The sequence below is a fragment of the Gracilinanus agilis genome, chromosome 1, assembly GCF_016433145.1.
Source record: "Gracilinanus agilis isolate LMUSP501 chromosome 1, AgileGrace, whole genome shotgun sequence".
Lineage (NCBI taxonomy): Eukaryota > Metazoa > Chordata > Mammalia > Didelphimorphia > Didelphidae > Gracilinanus > Gracilinanus agilis.
The window spans coordinates 116,153,536-116,176,442 of record NC_058130.1 but is presented as its reverse complement, the minus strand read 5'-3'; the positions used below and the strand labels follow the sequence as shown (position 1 = coordinate 116,176,442).

The 22,907-nt window shown below is 36.2% G+C and overlaps 1 protein-coding gene across 1 annotated transcript in view; it reads right to left on the bottom strand.

Annotated features, from left to right (window-relative positions):
- The window catches only part of MPDZ (multiple PDZ domain crumbs cell polarity complex component), a 228,912-nt gene that overhangs the window by 81,131 nt on the left and 124,874 nt on the right, over positions 1-22,907 (bottom strand). Inside the window, exons 24-26 of the mRNA XM_044685473.1 lie at positions 16,717-16,915; positions 6,132-6,236; positions 2,488-2,583 (exon numbers count right to left, since the gene is read on the bottom strand). Of these exons, the coding sequence (XP_044541408.1) occupies positions 2,488-2,583; positions 6,132-6,236; positions 16,717-16,915 (400 nt within the window). The remainder of the gene's footprint in view (positions 1-2,487; positions 2,584-6,131; positions 6,237-16,716; positions 16,916-22,907) is intronic.

Below are 22,907 nucleotides of genomic sequence, written 5' to 3'. Positions count from 1 at the left end.
TAGATCCAGGAAAACCTTATACACAGATGGATACACTGTGGCACAAACTGAATATAATGGACTTCTCTACTAGCAGCAATGCAATGATCCAGGACAATTCTGAGGGACTTATGAGAAAGAAAACTAGCTACATTCAGAGGAAGAACTGTGGGAGTAGAAACACAGAAGAAAAACAACTGCTTGATCACATGGGTTGATGGGGATATGATTGGGGATAATGACTCTAAACAAGCACCCTAGTGAAAATATCAATAATATGGAAATAGATCTTGATCAGTGACACATGTAAAACCCAATGGAGTTGTGCATCAGCTATGGGAGGGGGCAGGAGGAAGGGAGGGAAAGGACCTAAATCTTGTAACCATGTAAAAATACTCTAAATTAATTAATTAAATAAAATTTGCCAAGTTCAAAGAACAAAACAAAAAAATATACAGAGAAATGGTTTAGGGAGATATATAAAGAACTAAGTCAAGTTTTCTAACTTTGGAGTATTTTTTACATGTAGTCCTAAAATTCTTTTTGTTAATTATTAGCTGTTGATATCTAATATATATGTATGTATACATATATATGCACACATACATTTACACACACACACACACACATATATATATATATATATATTTTTTTTTTACTTTTTTAAATCTTAACTTTCTGTCTTAGAATTGATACCAAGTGTTTATTCCAAGGCAGAATAGCAGTAAGGGTGAGGCAATTGGGGTTTAGTGACTTGTCCAAGGTCACACAGAAAGAAAGTATCTGAGGCCAAGTGTCTCTTGCCTGGCTTTCTATCTACTGAGCCAACTAGCTGTCCCCATGCTTAATGTATTTTGTCACGATACCTAACCCTATCAATTCTGGTCCTCAATAACCCTTCCAGTTCTGTACTACATCTTTTGGCATATCTTCTAAATCTTTCCCCCCAATTCCATCTCTCAAATTCTCTTCATTAGTGTCCCTCTGATGAAGCCAAGAAAGAAAAATATAAAGATTAATGTAAACTTGACTAGGTTAGGTTTTCAATTAGCACAATACAATAACAACTACATTTTTCAATTCACATATTTATTTAGGAGAATGCAACCTGAAATAATTATAGGATGGCTATAATTGGAATCAGAACAACCTGAGTTCATTCAAATTCTGCCTCTGACACATACTAAATTCAATATATTTTCCCCTAAATCCCCTCTTCTTCCTATCTTCCCTATTACTTTTGAGAGCATCACCACCTCATGAGCTATCCAAGCTAACAAACTAGCTCTCAACCTCGACTCTTTACTCTCTCTAATAATGTTCAGTATCTTATCTGTTGCCAAGACCCGTCAATTTTACTTTGTAGCATCTCTCCTATATGTCCCCTTCTCTCCTCTGACATTGCCACCACTCTACTGCAGATCCTCATTATCTCACACTTGGACTACTATAATACTGCTGGTGGGTAGATCTGTTTGATTCTTGTCACTCTCTACTCCTGCATCAGCTATCAAAGTGATCTTCTTAAAACATAAATTTGATCATGTCACAGTGGCTCCCTATCAAAATCAAAGATAAAATTCTGTGTTTGGCAGTCAAAGTCCTTCATAACCTAGACTCTCTGCTTTTCCAAGCTACTTTATACCTTTTAAAGATGTAAAAAAAAAATTACTACCCCCATATAATCTAAAATCCAGTCACACTAGTTTCCTTGCTATTTCTTAAAAAAAAATTCTCCATCCTGAGATTCTGGGCACTTTCACTTGTTTCCAAATCTTCTCCCACTTCATCCCTACTTTCTGGCTTCCTTCAAGTCATAGCTAAAATCTCACCTTCTACTAGATACTTTTCCCAATCCTTCTTAATGCCTTCCCTCTGTATATTATCAACTATATATCACATATACACAGCTTGTTTGTACATAGTTGTATGTGTCTCCCCTTTAGATTATGAGCTCCTTAAGGAAAGGGACTGTTTTGTTTTGTTTTTTTGATCCCCAAAGCTTAGTGCAGTACCTGAAACATATTAGGTAGGTATATAATAAATGTTTATTGATTGACTGACTCATAGTTTTTATTAGAACTATCTATTTCTTAAACTCTTGTGGACTCCACAAAGACAGGTACCAGGGAATAGTTTTAATTTGGGAGCTCCCCCAGAACCACACACAGTGCTTTACCAGACCCATAATAAATATATATGGAATGAATGAATAGATGAAGAGATGAAAGAAAGAGTGCACCTTTGTGGCACACTGTTACATATATAATGTGATTTAGAATAAGAAGTTTTACCAGTTAAGCCTCTGAATATCACAGAACCTAAAGTCTGTGTAAGAAAATGCCATCCTATTTAAGTCTGAAATAACATGAGTTCTCTTTAAAAAATTAATGAAATGAATGCATTTTCTACTGTAGTGAAGATCTCTAAAGAGCATGCTGCCCAGGCCCCTAAGTATACATCCCAAAATCCTTTCAAAGAATTTTCTCAACTGGAAACAATACTCACCTCCTTGGCTGACTCCAATTACTATTGTTGGCTGCATTCTGAAGTTCACTTTCTTCTCCTTCTCCTTCCTCACGTTCTGGAAGTTCTGGAATTTCTCTGTGAAAGAGTGATACACTGAGTATTTGAAAACACTTGCAAAAACACCCACAGACTTCTTACCACTGCCTGATCTGCTTAGGTGTGAGCTTTACAAAGCCCATAGAACAACAATTTGTTTTAGCTCTGTGAAGCTCCTACTCACTGCATCTCTGCTACATGATTGCATTCAAAAGCAAGAGTCAAATGACAGAAAGGATTTACCATAAGCTTAGTCAAAAGATACAAAATAAATCTCTAAGACCAGAATTCTTATCCTGAGGCCTGTGAACTTGTTTGTTTGCTTTTAAAAATATATTCTGATAACAGTAGTCCAATAAAATTTGTAAACCTACATATTTGTTGTGAACTAAAAACATTATTCTGAGAAAAGGCTTATAGTTTTTACTAGCCTCTCAGGGGGACTTTATAATGTGAAAAGGTTAGAAAATTTCTGCTCTGAGAAAGAAAAAATATGGATTTTGCAAAAATGTGAGTTTTTTTTCCTATTTTAATGGGAAAATATCACCAAAATTTTAAAATAAAATGAATTCTTCATTCTTTCGTTTATTTGGCAAATATTTTTTAAACCCTTACCTTCCATCTTATAATCAATACTGTGTATTGGTTTCAAGGTAGAAGAGCAGTAAGGGCTAGGAAATGGAAGTTAAGTGACTTGCCCAGGGTCACACAGCTAGGAAGTGTCTAAGGCCAGATTTTAACCTAGGACCTCCCGTCTCTAGGTCTGGCTCTCAATCCACTGAGCCACCTAGCTTCCCTCTTGGCAAATATTTTCTTAAGCACACTACTTAGTACTCTGGAGATTGGAGGACAGAAAAATATGCAAAGCATGCTTCCTGTCCTCAAGAAGCTTACCCATTATAAATCAATAGTTTCAAGTAATCTTTTCCCATGGGTGGATTCAACAAAAGCTTTGGAAACCTAAAAACCCAAGAGCTTTAAAAGCAAGTGTTTTTTCCCTTTAACTATAAAGGGAAAAACAGAAGATGCTTCTGGCACAGCTGTGGCCCATCTGGAGCTACCCGACGCATGCAACACTTCCTTACATAGGAAGTCTATTAGAATCCAGGCTGTGTTTGGATTTTCCCCATTCCCGTGTCTGCAGCAATTTTGCTTTTTACCAAATGCTAACTATATAACAAAACATATCTGGATCTCTGATTGGCAGTAAGTACAATAGACACCAGCAAGGGAAGACATCCCTCCTCTTCCCCCCCCCCCAAGAGAAAGCATAGACTATGTCAAAACCTACTGAAATGCAGGAAGTCTGCCAGGTGATTATTTGCAGTAAGCTAGAAACCTGCTGAAAAACAGTACAAACTCAAACTGGACCATTTTGGCAGGTGCACTGTGCTCTCCTATTCTCTGAGGCTTAATTAAGTGAGTGGAGAATGAAATTAAGTTGCAGCAATAGGAGAGTAAGGTAGAAATAACAATGACCATCAGATGAAGAGGTTAGAATTGATCTTGATCGTGAGTTTTTAACCAGGAGTCTGTAAAATTGATTTTAAAAATGAATATATATAAGGGACAACTATTTGGTTCATTAGATAGAGGGTCAGGCTGCGGAATGAGAGGTCCTGGGTTCAAATATGGCTTCAGGTACTTCCTAACTGTGTGATGTTGGACAAGTCATTTAACCTCAATTACCTAGCCCTTACCACTCCTCTGCCTTGGAACTGATACTTTGTACTGATTCTAAGACAAAAGGTAAGGATTTAAAATACATGTGCAAGTATGTATTTTAAAATGACAAATATATTTTGTATATGTATACAGAAAGATAGATATGATTATATTTTCATATAATGGGATTCTTTTTTTAATACTATTTTACTTAAGGCATTTAAAAACATAATTCTGAGAAGGGGTCTATAGACTTCACTAGACTGCCCAAGGGATTCAACACACACAAAAAAAAAGGTTTAAAAAAAATCTCTCGCCTACATGGTTTTTAAGTACCTCTCTCAAGCTCTAATACTCCTTGCATCTATAAAAGGTAAAAATCAGAATCAACATGGTTTTGCTTTATTAAGAAACTGGTCAATTATTATTTAAGAGAAAATGTTTCTATCAATGGGAGAATGAATTATTGATCAAAAAGAAATAGTTTATGAAAAAATAAGCCTCATCAAAACTATCTTAATAGTAGCAAATAAATTTTATCTTAGAGTAGCAGCCAACAGAGATGGTTATGTTTTAATTTTTTTTATTTCTGAATATTCTTTGTATCATACTACATTTAGAAATGTTTATTTCTAAAATAAGAAATAGATTTCTATTTATTAAATATACTTTATTAAAATAAAATAAACAGAAATATGAATTAAAATATTATATTTAGGGGGCAGCTGGGTAGCTCAGTGGATTGAGAGCCAGGCCTAGAGACAGGAGGTCCTAGGTTCAAATCCGGCCTCAGATACTTCCCAGCTGTGTGACCTTGGGCAAGTCACTTGACCCCCATTGCCTACCCTTACCACTCTTCCACCTATAAGTCAATACACAGAAGTTAAGGGTTTAAAATAAAATTTAAAAAAATTAAAAAAATATTATATTTAGAAATAGTTACCCCTTCCACACTGTAAATTTTCCCACTGTAGTTTTGATATATCAGGGGTTAACATAAAAATTAAATGGGAAATTTTTTTGGAGTTTTGCAGAAGCCATGATGAAACATAAAGGCCAGCAGATGACAGAGAAAAAGTTTAGAAACTTAGCATTAGGGTACTTAACCAAAAATTTACAATAAAGTACTGAAAACACTCCACAAAAGAAAAAGAAAAAATTCAGACTTTTTCTGCAATACAATGGGAGGAATAAAAAAAATTACTCAGATTTTCCAGATAGTAGGGGCATTGTGCCCCTAAAGGAATAACTGTATATTTCTATACTTTCTTGAATAAACATTTACTTAATATTAAGACTTTCAAAAAGGATGATTCTAATGCTGTACTGAGATGTGTCTGTCCATGGAATCATGCAAAAATTTCATTGTTCAGTTGTGTCTGATTTTTCATGGTCCTATTTGAGGTTTTCTTGGCAAAGTTACTGAAGTGGTTTGCCATTTCCTTCTCCAGCTCATTTTATAAAGGAAGAAACTGAGGCAAACAAGTTAATGACTTGACCAAGATCACAAAGCTACGAGTGTCTGAGACCTATCTGAATTCTGGAAGATGAGTCTTCCTGATCCCATGTCTGGCACACTATCCACTACGTCACTCAGCTACCTAAGCAAAAATTTACAAAGTTCTAATAACTGCCTTTGAAACTATAAATGCAAATTTTAGAATAGCTGCCTATATTGGAAAATATTTTAAAAAGCTCATGCTATCAGCTCTATACCTTACATATAACTAAATTCAAGAATCTGAATGCTAGCTAAGAAATAGTTTAGCACAGATATGAGTGGAAATTCAGCATATCAGAATGTTCAATTTCTCCTTGCCCCTCATCTTCCTTCTAATACTTGACTTCACACTATCTAATACTTTCAGTTTTAATAAATTCTCGTTTTGGTGCAGTTACTAAAGGGTGTATATTTCAATTACCTGGCAGTATAAGATGAAAACATATCAAGTGACGTTGCTTCCGCAGATTGGTGTCCTAAATTTGTTCTGTATTCTTCCAAAAGTTCTGCAGGCACATAGGTAACCCTAGAAAAAAAGAGATCACATCCAAGTAAAAGGGGATATTCAAAGATTAGCAGAACGATGAGGGAAAAATAGAAGAACCTTCCAGAAGAACAAAAATATACATTTTGTCATCCTGATTGGTCATGTTCATAGAAAAGTTTATCATCCTTCTAAGTGCATTATGCTAAAATGTGTGACATCAAAAACAAACCAAATTAGGAAGATAAAAAAGCCTCTAAAAATCCATGTAGTATTTCTCTTCAAAAGAAATGAAATCGTCTATTTTCTCTTTCCTAAATAACGGATCTGACTTGGGACATTCTTCTGCTCCAACTATTTAGGGGCTCCTGATTACCTACCAAAGGTCAGCAAACTAAAGCCATGACCTGAAGTTATTATATCAAGGGAGCTAATGTGGGTAAATCATACCATGAACCCTGAGAAAAAAGCATGGTGTAGTAGACAACACATTTTTTTTTAATCCTTGCCTTCCATCTTGGAGTCAATAGCGGTGTATTGGCTCCAAGGCAGAAGAGTGGTAAGGGCTAGGCAATGGAGGTTAAGTGACTTGCCCAGGGTCACACAGCTGAGAAGTGTCTGAGGCCAGATTTGAACCTAGGACCTCCTGTCTCTAGGCCTGGCTCTTAATCTACTGAGCCACCCAGCTGCCCCCTAGACAAGCAACTTTTAATGAACTCATGATGCCTGGATTCAAAAATCCTGCCTCAAATACTGTTAGCTAGCTGTGTGACTCAAGTCTTTTCACTGGTAAAAGGAGGAATCTAGACTTGAGGTCCATGAGGCCTTCAACAAATCTAGATCAAAGATCTTTAACTAATTATATGAAATCAAATATCATAATAATTACTGATAATGTTGGGCTCTTTCACCCTTTTTGACCAGACCTTTTATTTCTTTGGTGTATGTTCAAAGTGAGAAAATTGCTCTTCAAATGCAAATGAACATTTTCTCTGCAACTTATAGACTTAAGTAGGGCACTGAAAAATGAAGTGACTAGCCCAGGGATGTATAGTCGGTATGTGTCAGAAGCTGGCCTTGAATTCAAGTTTTCCTAATTCCAAAATCCCAACCTTTTCACTATGCCAAGATGTTTCCTTTTATTGTTTTAACTACAAAATAAAATACAAACAGTCTCATCTGGTACTTAAGGGCCAACCAGGATTTGGCTCACATTTGTCTTATCAGTCTTTCTGTGGAGAAGACAAGGTAGGGAATCTGCAATTTCACTAGCATACATAAAGAATTTCCACTATTGAAACTCCTTCCATCAATGTAGATTGGTAACTCATCAATAATTTATAATTCTTAAAGAGTTTCCTGAGGCCCTGAGATGTTAAATAACTTACATATCATCACAGAAATAGCATGGGTTAGAGGCAAAACTAAAATCTAGTTCTGATTCCAAAACTGACCTTCCATTCCCTGCAACAAAGCAAATGCTGTTAATATCCTCTCCACACACTCTAAATTAATCTAACTCATTACTATCAGTTCCCTAATCTTGTCCTCTTCTCTTCTCTTTCCATATATTCATGTAGGCTGTACCCTGTGCCCTGGGTGTGTGTGAAGAGAACACTTCACACATGGGGCCTTTCCTGCATTCTTACACTCCTAATTACATCATCTAGTGCGGGTTATGTGACTGAGTTTGAATCCAACATGATTGAAGTGGACAGGAAAGGGAGAGGGAGAAAAAAAAAAGGTTCTAGACAAGGAAGTAGGCTCCTTCTGGAGGAACTGGCCAAGGGAAAGGTGGCTGAGGGAACCATGTTGGGAGCAACCACATGGCTAAATAAGATAGGTTTTTCTCTAATTCTCTGCCTCTACTACCTATCCAAGTAAATACTAATAAAATTTATGGAAATTAAGGGCCAGAGTCCTAAATTTTATTTCTTATAGGTGCATTCTTTTCTCATTTCTATTAGAAACTATTCTTTGATCTCCTTTGATAAACCTTCCCTGAGTAATTTCACACCTCCTATACCCTCTCTAATTTACCTGCTGCATTTTGTCTGGATCTTTTCTTACCCTTGTCACATTCTACTTTTTTTTTTGTATCACTTGTATAAATGTGTTATATACTCTAACTAGACTAAGCTCATGGAAGACAATTATAATTATTTTCATCTTTGTTATTGCTAGTACTGAGGAGAGCCAGGAAAACAGAGACTTTAAAAATGCTTGTTGAATGGAACTAAACTGGTAGCATGGGCACATGAAATAATACCTAGAAAAAGTTGTTTACTGTCATTGCCTACAAGTGGAGACAACTGTCAACATTGTATAATTTGACTTGAGACCTCAATATTAAAATCAAAAGTATTTATTCATTAACATCTTAATTGGAAAATTTCATGGCTTTTTAAAAATCAATCCTCCTGGAGCAGCTAGGTAGCTCAGTGGATTGAGAGCCAGGCCTAGAGACAGGAGGTCCTAGGTTCAAATCTGACCTCAGACACTTCCAGCTGTGAGACCCTGGGCAAGTCACTTGACCCCCATTGCCTACCCTTACACCACTCTTCTGCCTTGGAGCCAATACACAGTATTGACTCCAAGATGGAAGGTAAAGGTTTAAAAAAAAAAAATCAATCCTCCTATTTTGTAATCTTATGTCATCAACTGACACACTGAATATTCTCTCCTTCCTGGGTTTGCTCCTTATTTGGGACTTTATTTTACTATTCCCTTAGTTCTCCCACCTATCTGACCACACTGCATTCTCTCTTGATGGCTTATCTTTTATATCAAGCTCCAAAACAATGGTTGTAATACACTGTTCTTTCCTGGAACCTCTTCTGTTCTTGTTCAGCTCTCTTTAACTTGGTGGCCTCATCAATTATCATGGATTTCATAATCGTCTCTATGTAAATGACTGACAAATCTATATATCCAGATCTAGGTATTCTCTTGAGCTGGAATGAACACTTTTACCTGCATGTCCTATAGACATTTCAAACATATCCCAAAGAGAATTCGTTAACTTTTCTCCAATACTCACTATTCTCCCAAACGTCCCTATTTCTATAAATTTTCATCTACACGATCCTCCTTGACTCCTCACTCTGCTTTATCCCATATATCCAATCAATTCCCAATTCTTACTGATTCTTCCTCCATAACATCCTCAAAAGTGTCCCTTCTCTCCACTGGCATATTTACTACCGGCCCTCAAAATCTCTCATCTGTACCATATTCCACCAAATTATTCCCCATCTCATCTTGCCGCTTTACATTGCATCTTCCACACAGATAATAACAAAGTGATTTTCCTAATGTGCATGTCTGATCATATTATTCCCTTTCTTCATAAACTCCAGTGATTCTCTATTACTCAAGGAGCAGATGTCGACTCCTCTGTTTGACATTTAAAGCCCTTCACAATCTGGTCCCAATCTCCCTTTTCAGTCTTATTATGTATTACTCTTCTTTCATGTACCTCAAGGTCTGGTCAGATTGATATCTTTAATGTTTCAAAGAGCATCCTCCATTTCCCTTGGATATCTAGGGCATACTCCTGTACTCTGCCTCTCCTTGGCTTCATATAATCCTTAGAAGAATTCAAGACTCAGCTCTAGCATCACTTTCTACAAGAAGCCTTTCTTGATCTACTGAAAGGCTAGTGTTGTTCTGTCTTAAATGAACTTGTATCTAATTATAACTATATGTATATATGGCATCTCTCTGATAGAAGGTAAGTTCCTTGAGGGGAGGGTCTATTTACCTGTGACTTTGTATTACAAGCATCTAGTCTAGTGCATGACAAATAGGGAGATGATTATTAACTGCTTATTGGTTGATTTTCATTTAGGTAGCATTAGTTTTCATTTTGTGTTGCAGGGATACAAGCAGCCAAATCTTTCCATTAAAAGTTCACATAATTTTTATACCACAGATTGTTCAGCTAACCTCCAATATATATTCATTGTATTTCTAGTAGTTTGTTTGCTTGTTTGTTGGTTGTTTTTTTTTTTTTTGGCCACCAAAATAAATGCTGCTGTGACTATTTTGATTGTAAAAAAAAAAAAAAAAAAAAAAAAGTTCACATAAAATCATAATAGTAATAGGTGCTTAATGAGGATTGAAATTTATGGAGTTTCTCAAATGATAATAAAGCTTACAATGATTTCTTAATACTGGAAATATGAAAAACAACATAAAGCATCAAATTCCCCTGAATTCATTCAGATTCCAGAACACAATGAACTGAACAGCACCATGAACTGGTCCTGCCTATTCAGGGCTACTTTAACTCCTTTTGAATATCTAAACCAGTCACTTAAATTAAGCAAGCACTCCAAAGGACTGAATAAAAGTTCTACAGACTGCTAAGCCTCAAGCTCTCAAATATGACATCACATTGTTTAAGCTGTGACAAAAATATCTCTTTCTCTTTCATGAGCTTTCTCTGATGATATTTAGAAAAAGTTAATTTGCCATTTAAAAGACAAGCATTCATTTGTTCATTCACTAAATGCTCCTAGTGTTAACTACTGCATTGTGCTAGGCATTGCCTCCAGTTGTTGTGTAGATTGCTCAGTATCCCACTGTGGGCAAAGTATTTGGCTGTTGCCCCATTATGCTACTTAGTTCACCATACTTTGGTCTCCCCAGTTGGAACTTGAGCTATAGATCAATGAGTAATGGGGTAAGTTAAATATATTAAATGAGATCAAATCTGTGTATTCATGTAACTAAAGTGTACTTATGGAACAGCAACTGCATAATACAGAGATTATAAATAATGTGAAAAAGACCTACCAAGTCAACATGAGGGTAATGGTTAAATGAAAATTCCGTATTTTCTGGCAGTATTGAGGATTATCTTCTTATGCTACATAAAATGAGAACCACTCAAGTGACCTAATATATCAAATGAAAAAATTGCACAATTTTGTGTGAAGGACTATTTTTTTCATGCTTCCTTGTCTTGTTACCTAGATCCTATTAACTACTGTTCTATACCAAAACACTAATATATTATATTGGGATAGTCTTACACTGAATGAAATACAAAAATCCTATGGTTGATATTCCTTTGTACAATTTTTTGCCAGTTGGTATATATCAGCCAAATAAAGAGGAAGCAGAATTTACTGGATTTAGTCATAACCTATAGTTCAGTAGACATGACAAGTTTTGGACCCACATTTGATCATTGTTTAACCTCGCGCATGGCAAAAAGGCATACTATGTGCTAGACAAATGAAAGAGCAAGGAGAGAGTAATACACTCCTGAGATCCAGAAATGAAGCCAAATAAGTGTTAATATAAAGACTAGGCTATGTTAGAAGCCCAGGATATTTAAGTTGATAAAATGCAAGGGACTAAGATGAGGGTATGTCACTATAGAGACAAGGAAGTAAAAGTTTAAGAAATAAGCTTTGGGAAGTTTTAGATTATTTCTTCAATTCAATCCTACTTCCCAGAACTTTAGTCTTTTATGAAGCCCAGCTCCTATCTTGCTCTGACCTGCCTGGGCATCCCTCGGCTCTAAACTTCTTTGGCTCCACATGATTAGCAAGGTTATAGACTATGACATTAACCTCTATGTTCATTTAATCTTCAAAACAGTAGTGAAGATACAGCATTTGCCCTATTAAAGTGCTTTATGGAGCAATAAGTACAGAAACTGTTCAAAATAAAGAATCTGAACTGTAAGCTCCCTGAAGGCAGAGGAGAGACTGTTAACTTTATCCATCTCACCCAAAATATAGCACAATATCCCCCTACTACTGCCATCTCTGGGGAGGGAAAGGGCACAGACCATTCCGATAATTAATTACATAAGTTTTGGGGACCTCCAATGTGGAAATGCTCTCCAAAATAAATTTGATATTCATTTTTAACTTGGTCTCAGAGAATTATGTAGGCCATCAAGAATTTATGTAATTTACCCTGTCACACAGCTAGTATTTCAGAGGCAGGACTTATTCACATCTTCATTCATTCAACAAATATACCATAACAAGAAGGAACGTAATAGAGGGGAAGGGGAAGGCACTGGAGTCAAGGAGATTTGTTTAAGTGAATATCAAAAGAGTCCGCAATGTTAAATATGGGGGAAATGAATGTTAAACTACAATATGAGATAGGTGATGGTTCTAAAAATTTTGTCAATTATCCAAATCACTACAAACAAATACTGAAGAAAGACGTAGGAAAGTAATGAAGAAAGAATATAAGAACTCAATGAAGAATACAACATTCAGTGAAACATTTTCTTTCTTTTTTTTTAAACCCTTACCTTCTGTAAACGGAATATCAATTCTAAGGCAGAAGAGCTATAAGGGCTAGGTAACAGGAGTTAAGTGACTTTCCCAGGGTCACACAGCTAGGAAGTATCTGAGGCCAGACCTAAACCCAGGCCCTCCCAACTCCAGACTTGGCATACTTATTCACTGAGCACTCAGCTACCTTGAAACATTTTCAATTTATTCATGAGATATTAAGCTTTCAAATAAGGGTTCTGTAAAGAGCGTTGTTCTAGATCCCTTTCCTCATTTTCCTCTTTTGACCAACAAATACTATCTAAAAATGCCTGCCACAGAAAAACCTGAGGTGGGACAAAAGCAGTTTCATAAATATTTAGTCAAGTGAAAACAATAAAACCACCAAAATAAACATTCCATAACACAAGGGTGCATGGAGTGCAAAGAGCACCAAATACACGCTTGGTCACACAGTCACATAAAACAGCCTCTAAGCCACTAGCAAAAAAAAAAAAAAAAAAAGCTGAAACTGTGTTATGTACCATATATGCAACACACTGAAGACAATTTATTTGACGGCCAATGTTAAAAAAATACACACACACGCACACACATACACACACACGCACACTTAAAATAAACTAACCTTCAGTTATACACGAAAGAATGAAAAAAAAAAAAAAAAGAAAAACACCAAGAACATTAGTGCTGCAGAAAATGTGACATGGAGATTAATCCAGATACTTTGCTAGAACTCCCAGGTAGGATTATCTATCCTCTTAGAAACAAGCACGAAAGCTCAGCAGTTAGAAAATACAGTTTTTCAGTTCGGCTAACAATCATCAATCTGAAAAATGCAGCAACCATTTTCCAGCCGAACTGAAATTTTATGTTTAAAATTTGAATAAGTAAAAAAAAAAAAAAAAAAAAAGCTGAAACATATACGCTGAATCTATATCTGGATATATCCCTGATTTGGATGTTACAAAAGCATGAAATGGTTTCACAGACAAATTGAAACATATAGCTATAATGAGCTTTTGAATCGCCAATACTCACACATAAAAGGGGGCCTGATCATCAGCAGGTGCTGGAGAAGATCTAGAATGTGAAGCATACGATGTAGCATCTTTTTACAATGGTGTTAACAAATGTCAGTGTCTTGTGCTGAATGTGAGATGCATACATATGTAGTTAAAAGTGTGTGCTCTTGTTCCTCCCCCCTCTTTCTATCTCCCTCCCATCTACACCTCCCCCGGAAAGCATCTGCTCTTTACTGGTGTCTATAGCAGTGATTATTAACAAGCATGGAAAAATGTAACTGCAATCAATCTTTTATTCCTTGATCAGGAATTCATCCCACACTTTAGGTTAAGGCAGGTGAATTCTGATTCAGCTCAGTAATTATCTGGCAGATGTTACTAGCAGCTGCTGCTAAGCGCAAAAACCCTGGCTATTATTACAGAAATATAAGGGCTCCTGGCAAGGTGGAGTGAGAAGTGAAACAGAATGCATTCTGGTGAGGCTACACATCTGGTTTTCCACAGAAAATAATGAAACCTGGAACTTAAACTGGCTGTTCTTGAACTCTTGAAACACACACACACACACACACACACATATACTCAGAATTTGCCATGTACTGTGACTTTCAAGAAAACTCAAGCATTCTCTTAATAAGCACAGCATTTCCTAAAACCAAGTGATTTCGTATTTAACTTTAGGAGGTGCTCCTCTAAGCAAGTCATACATAATAAAAAAAAAATACCCCACCCTCCTTCTCAAAAAATTTTCCTCTCTTATTGTAGGAAGAAAGCTTAGTCTCAGCCATAAACATAGTTGAAAACCTTAAATCAGAGCTGGAACCTTAGCAGCCCAGAGGTGAGACTTCTGCTCTCCAATGGTAAAATACAAGGGAATGAAGTTCTCTTTGAGAGGATCAAATGGCATCCAAGAAATCAGGTCCTAGCTTCATGCAGGGCAGGTGAGAGGAAAAAGAACACTGAGAACAAATGTTCTCTCTTTCCAGTCCTTGTGATAGTCAACCAGAAGGCTGGATGCTATTGTTGATATTATATATATACATACATATATATGTATATATATATATAATATAAATATATGATTTTCTTCTCATAAGATTAACACATTATTTATTTATGTATAGCCAATTACTTGCCAAGTCCTTTCTCTAAATACTCTTGACAGTCAGAGTAAAACTATTTTTAACATGAAACTAACAGATTCTGGTGATGGACTGAAGGAAGAGAAAATAGAGAAAAGATGAACTTCACCTCAGACCTTTTAAGATACCAATAGGAGCTGACTGACAGAGATCTTATTCATAATTCACAATGGCCCTATTTGCACGAAAGTTTATAAATACCCCCCCTGTATTAGAACACTGGAGAGAGCAGAAAAGGAAAGATAATAGGTAGTAGCTCCAGTAGCATAAAACTTAAAAGACATTATAAGCAAAAGAAAAGACTCAGACGTCAAATTATTCCTATGTAAAGCTACTGATGAACTATACAAATTAATATTTTTTCAATAAGTGGTTTTTATCTCTTTACATCCTACTTATCTTTTGAAAAGAAATAAATGATAATATAAAAAAGCACTGAAAAGAAGATGGGATTTTTTTCATTAGTGCACCGGTAGATATCTTTTATGATTTTCATTTATACTTAAATTATGGATAAGATTATTAAAGTTACATGACCAAATTTTTAAATTAAGTGCTCACTAAAAGCATGCAAATACTAAAAGATCAGTAATGAAATTGGGGAAAGGAGCTAGGTCGTATAATAATAATACCTCTTTTGTATATAACCCTCAGAGTCAACCAAAAAAATGTCACAAGATATATTTCTGCTTTTTATTGAAGGGAGAATGAAAACCAGATTGCAATTGTGGCTTTTCTTTATGAAAATTCAACATACTTTCTTTGTAGGAGAACCAGTAATATGAAATGCATGTCAGTAAAATAATGTGCAGTGCACAAAACCAGTTACACAAAGTAATCCTAACTCCAGTTCCAGATGAGTATCATGCTTGGGTGCTTATGAACATCAGATCTGGCACTATTATTTTCCATATACAGGAATGGAAAATGTTCTCAATGTCTGAGGATCACAGGACTCTCAGCTGTAAGGATGAGGAAACCAAGACCTCGAGAAAAGTGACTTGAAAGAGGTCCCAAAGTGAGGAAGCAGAAGACATGGTGTTCAAACTCAGATCTTTTGACACGACAGCCCCTCGTTCATCACAACTAAAAGAGGCTGTCTTTCTTTAAAGAAATAAACTACAGTCTGTAGAAATTGTGGCTATAAAAAAGGAAGGTTGATTTTGTTTGTGGCTTAAGGACTCAGACTCAGTATTTTATAGGTACACATCATATGACAGGTTTAGTGAAGCTAAAAATGTGAATATTTTGTCATCCTGCAAGAGCACATACTATATGGGCTTGCAGCTCTAGAGGCAGAAAGGATGTTATAGATCATCCAATCTAACCCCTTCATTTGAAAGAGAAGGAAAGTGAGGCATCGAGATTTGGGGTTTGCTTAATTCTGTTTTACATAATCTCCCAAAAATCATGCAGGAAGTGGTAGGACCAGGATATGAGCTCCTAGATAAGAGTAGGACTAGAGAGTTTACGCTGAGGGATGGGGAGATTCTTTTATGCCTGTTTTAGAGACACTCTGGTCAAGCTGTTTAGCTCTGAAACTTCCTTCAGTGATTCCACAATAGCTACATGCCCTAATGCTCAATTCAGTTTTTCCTCTTAGTGGGCCTCTGGCTTCTGGAATTTATTGACAGCCCAGAGTGTCACCAAACCTTCCAGTGGTTTTCACAGTTGCAGGCTCAGAGGCTAAAAGGTCATCATATCCCGAAGCTATGCTAAAGTTAAAGAAAAAACAGCAGTGTTTAAATATAAATACTACTGTTGTACAGCAAGAAACAGAAATAATGCATGGAATGTGAATCCACAAGGATTTTTTTAAACTGTTTTTCTTAGCTACATGAGGCTTTCAATATGCTGTACCTCGGTATCTAAAAAGAAATAACTACGTAAAAACATGACAAAAATTAAAAAGACATTAAAAATATATAATTTACTAAGTTGTTAATGTTTTATAAATATGGTTTGGGATAATGTATAACTCAAAAAAATTGTAAAGAACGAATCATTTAAATCCTCAAATTTTCAAGTCCTGTGAAGGTCTTAATGTTTTTAACTTTCTCAAAACTATTTCTCAACTATTACTTACTTTATGTCAGGTCCAATGAGAGAATGTCTCCTTAACATAGCTCTTGCCTGGGCACTAGTTAGATTGATGGTAGATTCTTCATTAATGGATAAGATACAATCTCCTACACCAATCCGGCCATCACGACTGATAGCTCCACCATGGATGATGCTGCGGACTATCATTCCCGAGCCATCTTTGTTAGAACTTACCGTCATCCCTATGAAGAAATAGAAATAAAGGATTTTGTTGAATACATAAGCTTTTAATAATTTTTAGCTCAATGGGGACTATAGATGACAGAACAAACTGGCTTTTGTTAGGTTATTTAAAGTCAATTTGGTAGTGGGAGCCACCCAACTACCAGGGGAAGGAATTAATTTAATTTCTTTGAAAATTAAATTACTTTTAAATTAATTTAATCCCAAATTAAATTTATTCTAATTTAATTTTAAATGAAGTTTACTAAAGGTAAAATGTTCAATATTCACAATTTTAAAAACAAAATGAGTCTGTATCACAGAATGGATCGGTTAATAAAACATGCAGCCCTCTGACTATCAAATCAAAAAGATAACAGTAATCAAACACTACTCTGTGGGTTGTTTTTCTGCCTATGTTGAGGAATTTGTACTGATCCAACTATTTGGAGGACAGGTAAATAGTATAGTAAATAAGAAAACCAGGCCATGGAGTCAGGAAGACCCGAGTTCAAATCTGGTCTCAGATACTTGCCAGCTGTGTAATTCTAGGCAAATCATCTAACCCCTATTTGCCTTAGTTCCTCATCTGTAAAATGGGGATACTCTAGATAAGGAAATGGTAAACTACTCCAGTATTTCTGCCAAGAAAACCCCATGGTTAAAGTCCATGGAGTGACAATGAGTCGGATATGATTGAATACCTGAGCTATAACCCCACCAGGACCAAAAGCAGCCAGCCAAGTTCAGCTGCAGTGATACTACTAAAACAAGCCATTTCTAATTGGTTGACAGAGATCATCTGGTATTTACTTCTCTCTTTCTACTTTGAACTCCTACTCCCAACCCCCATAGAATACAAATCTAGCAGACAAGAACGTCTTGCTCTTTTTTTTTTTTTTTTTTTTTTGCTTTTATCTTTACATTCCCTCACTTAGTGTAGTGTTTTGTATACAGAAGGTGCTTGATCAATGATTGGTGAAATTGATTGAACTGAAAAGTGAAGCAGGGGAGTTGTATAGATGGACAATAATAACTCATATGTATGTAACTGCATAACTTATCAAATACTTTATCAAAATAAAAGGTATCCATCACTAATATATTTCTACAAAAAAAAAAAAAAAAAAAAAAACGGAAACTAAAGCTGATAGGATTACAGTGACTGACCCCGGGTCATACTAACAAACAGGAGGGGAAGTAGACTCCAAACCTCTGTGGTCAGCACTCTTTCTTAATCTTTTTACAACACTGATCTCCTAACTAGCTACGTAGCCAATGGCCAGAGCCATGCAAAAGTCCAAAGAAAGCTGACCTGCCTCGGTGTTGGACTAGAGATTGCAATCAATCAATATTTATTCAGCATTTCTTTTAGACCAGGCATCCTGCTCAATGCCAAAGATGTAAAAGAGCAAAAATAGTCCCTTCACTCAGATAGCTTATGCTTCACTTATGTTGAAAACAACATGCAAATAAGCCACTATGTGCAAAGCTCACATCAATTAGATAGAAGATAACCTTAATGGGGAAGGTTCTATGAGCAGAGAGGACTAGAAAAGGCCTCCTTGCTAAACATGACATCTTTTAGATGAGTCTTGAAATAAAATGGGGATTCTACGTGAATGAGAGGACAGAGCATTCTAGGCATGGCACAGGGCAGTGACACCCCTTGCAAGGAAGAGAAAGAAAGTTGAGGAATCTGGAGACTAGAGTATATGGCTTGGAGGGAAGCTGGAAAGGTAGGAAAGGAAGGACTAAGTTATAAAGGGCTTTAAGTAGCAAACAAAAGACTTTATATTTGATCCTAGACGTAACAGGGAGCCCCTGGAGTTTACTGAGTAGGCTGAATGACTCAGTCGGACTGATGGCTGTGTGGAAGATGAATTGGAGAGGAGAGAGGCTTGAGACTGGGAGACCAATAATAAAACTTGCCAATTCAGGCACAGCAATATGTATTATGAGTTATGTTAAGCAATTATCCAGAATTCAGTTTCCATGACATTTTCAAACCCTGACTCTAACTTAGCTTCTCATGAGGCTGTCGAGACATGTCAACCCTACAAATGATGGCCAATCACTGTATTATCTAAGCTTTAATTCTCCTTACTCCAGTCCATTCCACATTCAGCTGCCAAAGCAATTTTTCTTAAGTACAGATCTGACCCTGTGACTCTCCTATTTAACCAAACCCAGCAACTTCCTATTGCCTCTCAGATAGTTAAACTCCTGTTTAGCATTTAAAATCCTTGTAAGATTTAAATTAATATCCAATAACTCCAAGTATTATATTTTATAAAGTTTATTAGTAATCACTTGAAATAGAAGAAATAAAACAAATTAAAGTAAAAGCCTGAGTAAAAAACAGCTTGCCCAGTCGCAATCAGGGGGAAAGAAAGAAAGGGTGGAGCTACTCTCACAACTTTACCTCCAAAATGTAAGTTTGTAATATGAGAACAAAGATGGGAAGCTGGAAAAGAGAGTTTGGGGGAGCAAAATCTAATTACACATCCTACACTACCTGGCCCCGGCATATTTTTCTAGCTTTAAGAGATTTTAGTTCCACTCTCACAGTGTCTGATCTATCCAAACTGGTCTCTCTATTTCTGTGTAAATGGAATTAACTCTAGCCCTTCATAGTCAAAAATCTACTCATCCTAGCCTTAGAAATGATGTAATTCCTCACCTCCCTTAGTGGGGAATGGAGACGAGTTACCCACACGTGACAATAAGTAACAAATCAAGAATAAGGGACGGCCCTTTGGGCAGTCCAAATCAGTGTAGAGGCTGCCATTTGTCCACCTGAATTAGAGGTGGACCCACGGGAAGTGAGGAGAGACACTATCTCTTCAAGTATGTTGGTTACTTCCTGTGGAGGCAGTTCTGGCTTTGAACTTGGTGCTGAAGCATCTCCTGAGACCACAGACAGCTTACACTCTGTATTGTCACGTGGGTAAGTTAGGCTGACTACCTTGGCCTAGCTGGGCCATTTCTAAACTCTGCCTATCTGGTTGCTGGGCCCTGTGGCTTACAGCTTCATTTATTTAGCCTTTTAACCTTCTCTCTCGTCCAGGCCTGGTCAGGCCTGGACTAGCCTCTCCCTTTCTCTTCATTCCTATACTTTTACCTTCCTGATTGTAAATAAACTTGCCTCAACCTGATGCTGACTTGGATCTGATTTAATTACGGAATCAATCTGAACTGTTGATTCCTGACGGCCACGTTTTAAATATATATCTATAAAATACCCTAATTTCCCTCTTACATTTCTCACCCATGATACTCATCTCCCATCTCCAGGCTTTTGCACTGGTTATTCCTCATGCCTGGGATGCTCTTTCTTCATATCTACCTTCAGGCTTTCCCAGCTTCCTTCAGGTCTCAGATAAAATCCTACCTTCTCTGAGAAGCCTTTCCTAATACACTGTAATACTAGGATGTTCCCTGTAGTGACTATTTCCAATTTATCCTTTATATAATCTCGTTTGTTTACATGTTATCTACTCAAGTCAACTGAGAGCTCCTTGAAATCAGAGACTGCCAGTCGCTTTTTTTATATCACCAAAGCTTAGCAAAGTGCCTACTACATAGTAGGAGCTTAACACAGACTTACTTGACTGACTTCATTTATGCACCAAGATTTTTTAAAATGCAACTCTTTCATTAATCTGATCTCATTTTGATATATTTTCCTTTTTTACTCCTTCCATCTATCATCAACATTTTCAAGAGCATAGTCTGTACTATCTTAACTTCCTTACCACTTAATTCTTCATAACCTGACTCATTATTTCTCTATATCTCCTCTCTTGAAGGTGAAATACATTCAATAGCCTTTTCTCCTGTTCAAGCACCCAGGCTCAAGCTTTCTATAAATATTTGACTCCTAAACAACATATTTTTCCTTCTCTATTCTCACTACCACAAAATAACTACCCAATCAGTAAGACCTGCTGAAAATTTCTGTAATGTTCTTCAAATTCAAATGTCCATTAATATTTGGGCTCTTATTATATCTTACCCTAGACAACTGCAACACTTTCCAAACTAATCTCTAACCTATAGTGTCTAGGTATTTTCTTCCTTTATAAAACATACTATATACTAAAACATTCCATATAAAACATAAAACAATGGGCTGCCAGAAATTTTTTATTTTCACAAAGATATTATTTTCAATAACAGTCCTTTGCATATAGTAGGCATTTGATGAATAGTTCCTAAATTAATGAATGAAGTCATTATCCTTCCTCAAAACTTTTAATGACTCCTCACAGTCAAATAAATAAAGTCTGAATTCTTTAGGTTGCCTTTTTGAGTCTTATACAATGTAGCTTCAATTTATCATTTTATCTTATCTCAATTTCTCCAAAAAGACCTTACATTTTTCAGCCTTTGTACTTTGCTCATGCCATTCTCTCTGCCTAGAATTCTCTCTTCTTTCTCTTTGTCTATCTTACTCTATGTTTACTGAAATAATACACATTCTCCAGGGATCAACTAAAATCTCACCATAAAGAATTCCTATATAAAAAAAAATAATAATAGCTAACATTTATGTAGAACTTACTATGTGCTAAGCCCTTGATAAATATTATCTCAATTGATCCTCACAAAAACACTGGAAGGCAAGTGATATTATTATCTTTGTTTTTAAAGATGAGGAACCTGAGATAGAAGTGACTTATTCAGAGCCACCCAGCTCATAAATGTTTGAGACCAGAATTGAACTCAGATCTTTCTGACTCCAACTCCAATGCTCTGTCAACTGTGCCATTTAGTTGTTCTTACCCATCTACAAGCTATAAGTGACCTCTTGCATCTTATTCATTTGTGTCTTTCCCTTATGATATCTAACATGATGCCTACAGAATACATAATCAATAAACAGAAAAAGGCCAATTCAACAAAGATACTCCCATCAGCAAACACAGAGACAGCACACACATTTTCTAATATCATCTTTCCTAAAATATTAGTAATATTTTTTAATCTGGATCTGATGTTTTGGCAGTGTATGGAACTCCTGGAGTGAAAACTCCCCCTGCTGATGCAGATTTGATGCAGCTAGGCAACCTATCTGTAATTTAGGTTTAGATAATTACTCAGGGCACTGGCAAGTTAAAATGCTTTGCCACATTGTCCCAGAACTGCATGCCTTGAACCCATGTCTTCCTGGCTCTAAGGTTGGGTCATCATAATCATATCTATTGTTCATTTCAAGTGAGAGTTGAAAGTACAGAAGGGATAAACAGTTAATCAAACAAGATAGTGGAACATCTTGAAAACACTGTCTCCTAACAAGCAATTTCTCTATGTTAAGGGATTTATATAACACATATATACAAATTTTCTTTGACCATTTTACTTGCAATATTTTTGTAATTATATACTTTTCAGGAAAACAAGCTTTTTAATTAGCTTTTTCAAAATGAGATAATGCAAAAATTCTCTAAACTCGGCATGCTACTTGGGTCTTAACTGTCTGTTATTCTACAAAAATTATTTTAATCCTCCTCATCAGGTTCTAATTAACCAAACTAATAAAGAGGACAAAGCCCTGGAAATACTCATGTGTCTATTAGAAAGGCAATGTATAGAAGACGATGCAATAGGATTAGGAAACCTATCTTCCTATTTTGGTTTCACCATTTATTCACTGAATGAACTCTGACCAAGTCCCTTAGTTTCTCTGGCCCTTAGTTTCCTCACTTATGAAATGACAAAGTTGGATTGATGATCCCAGTAGTCCTTTCCAGCACAAACATCCTGTGAATATTGTGTTTATTTGCTGCGTCCCAAAACTTCCTATCACTTCTCAATTCCTTGTAATCTGACTTCTGATTCCACCATTATCTGAATTTGTTTTATCCAAGATGGGGAATGATATCATAACCGGCTAAATGCAATAGGCTCCCCCTTTTCCTCATCATTTTTTATCTATCTGAAGTTTTTGGTATTGTTAATAACTACTTCCTTTTGCACAATCTCTTCCCTTAGTTTCTGGGACACTGT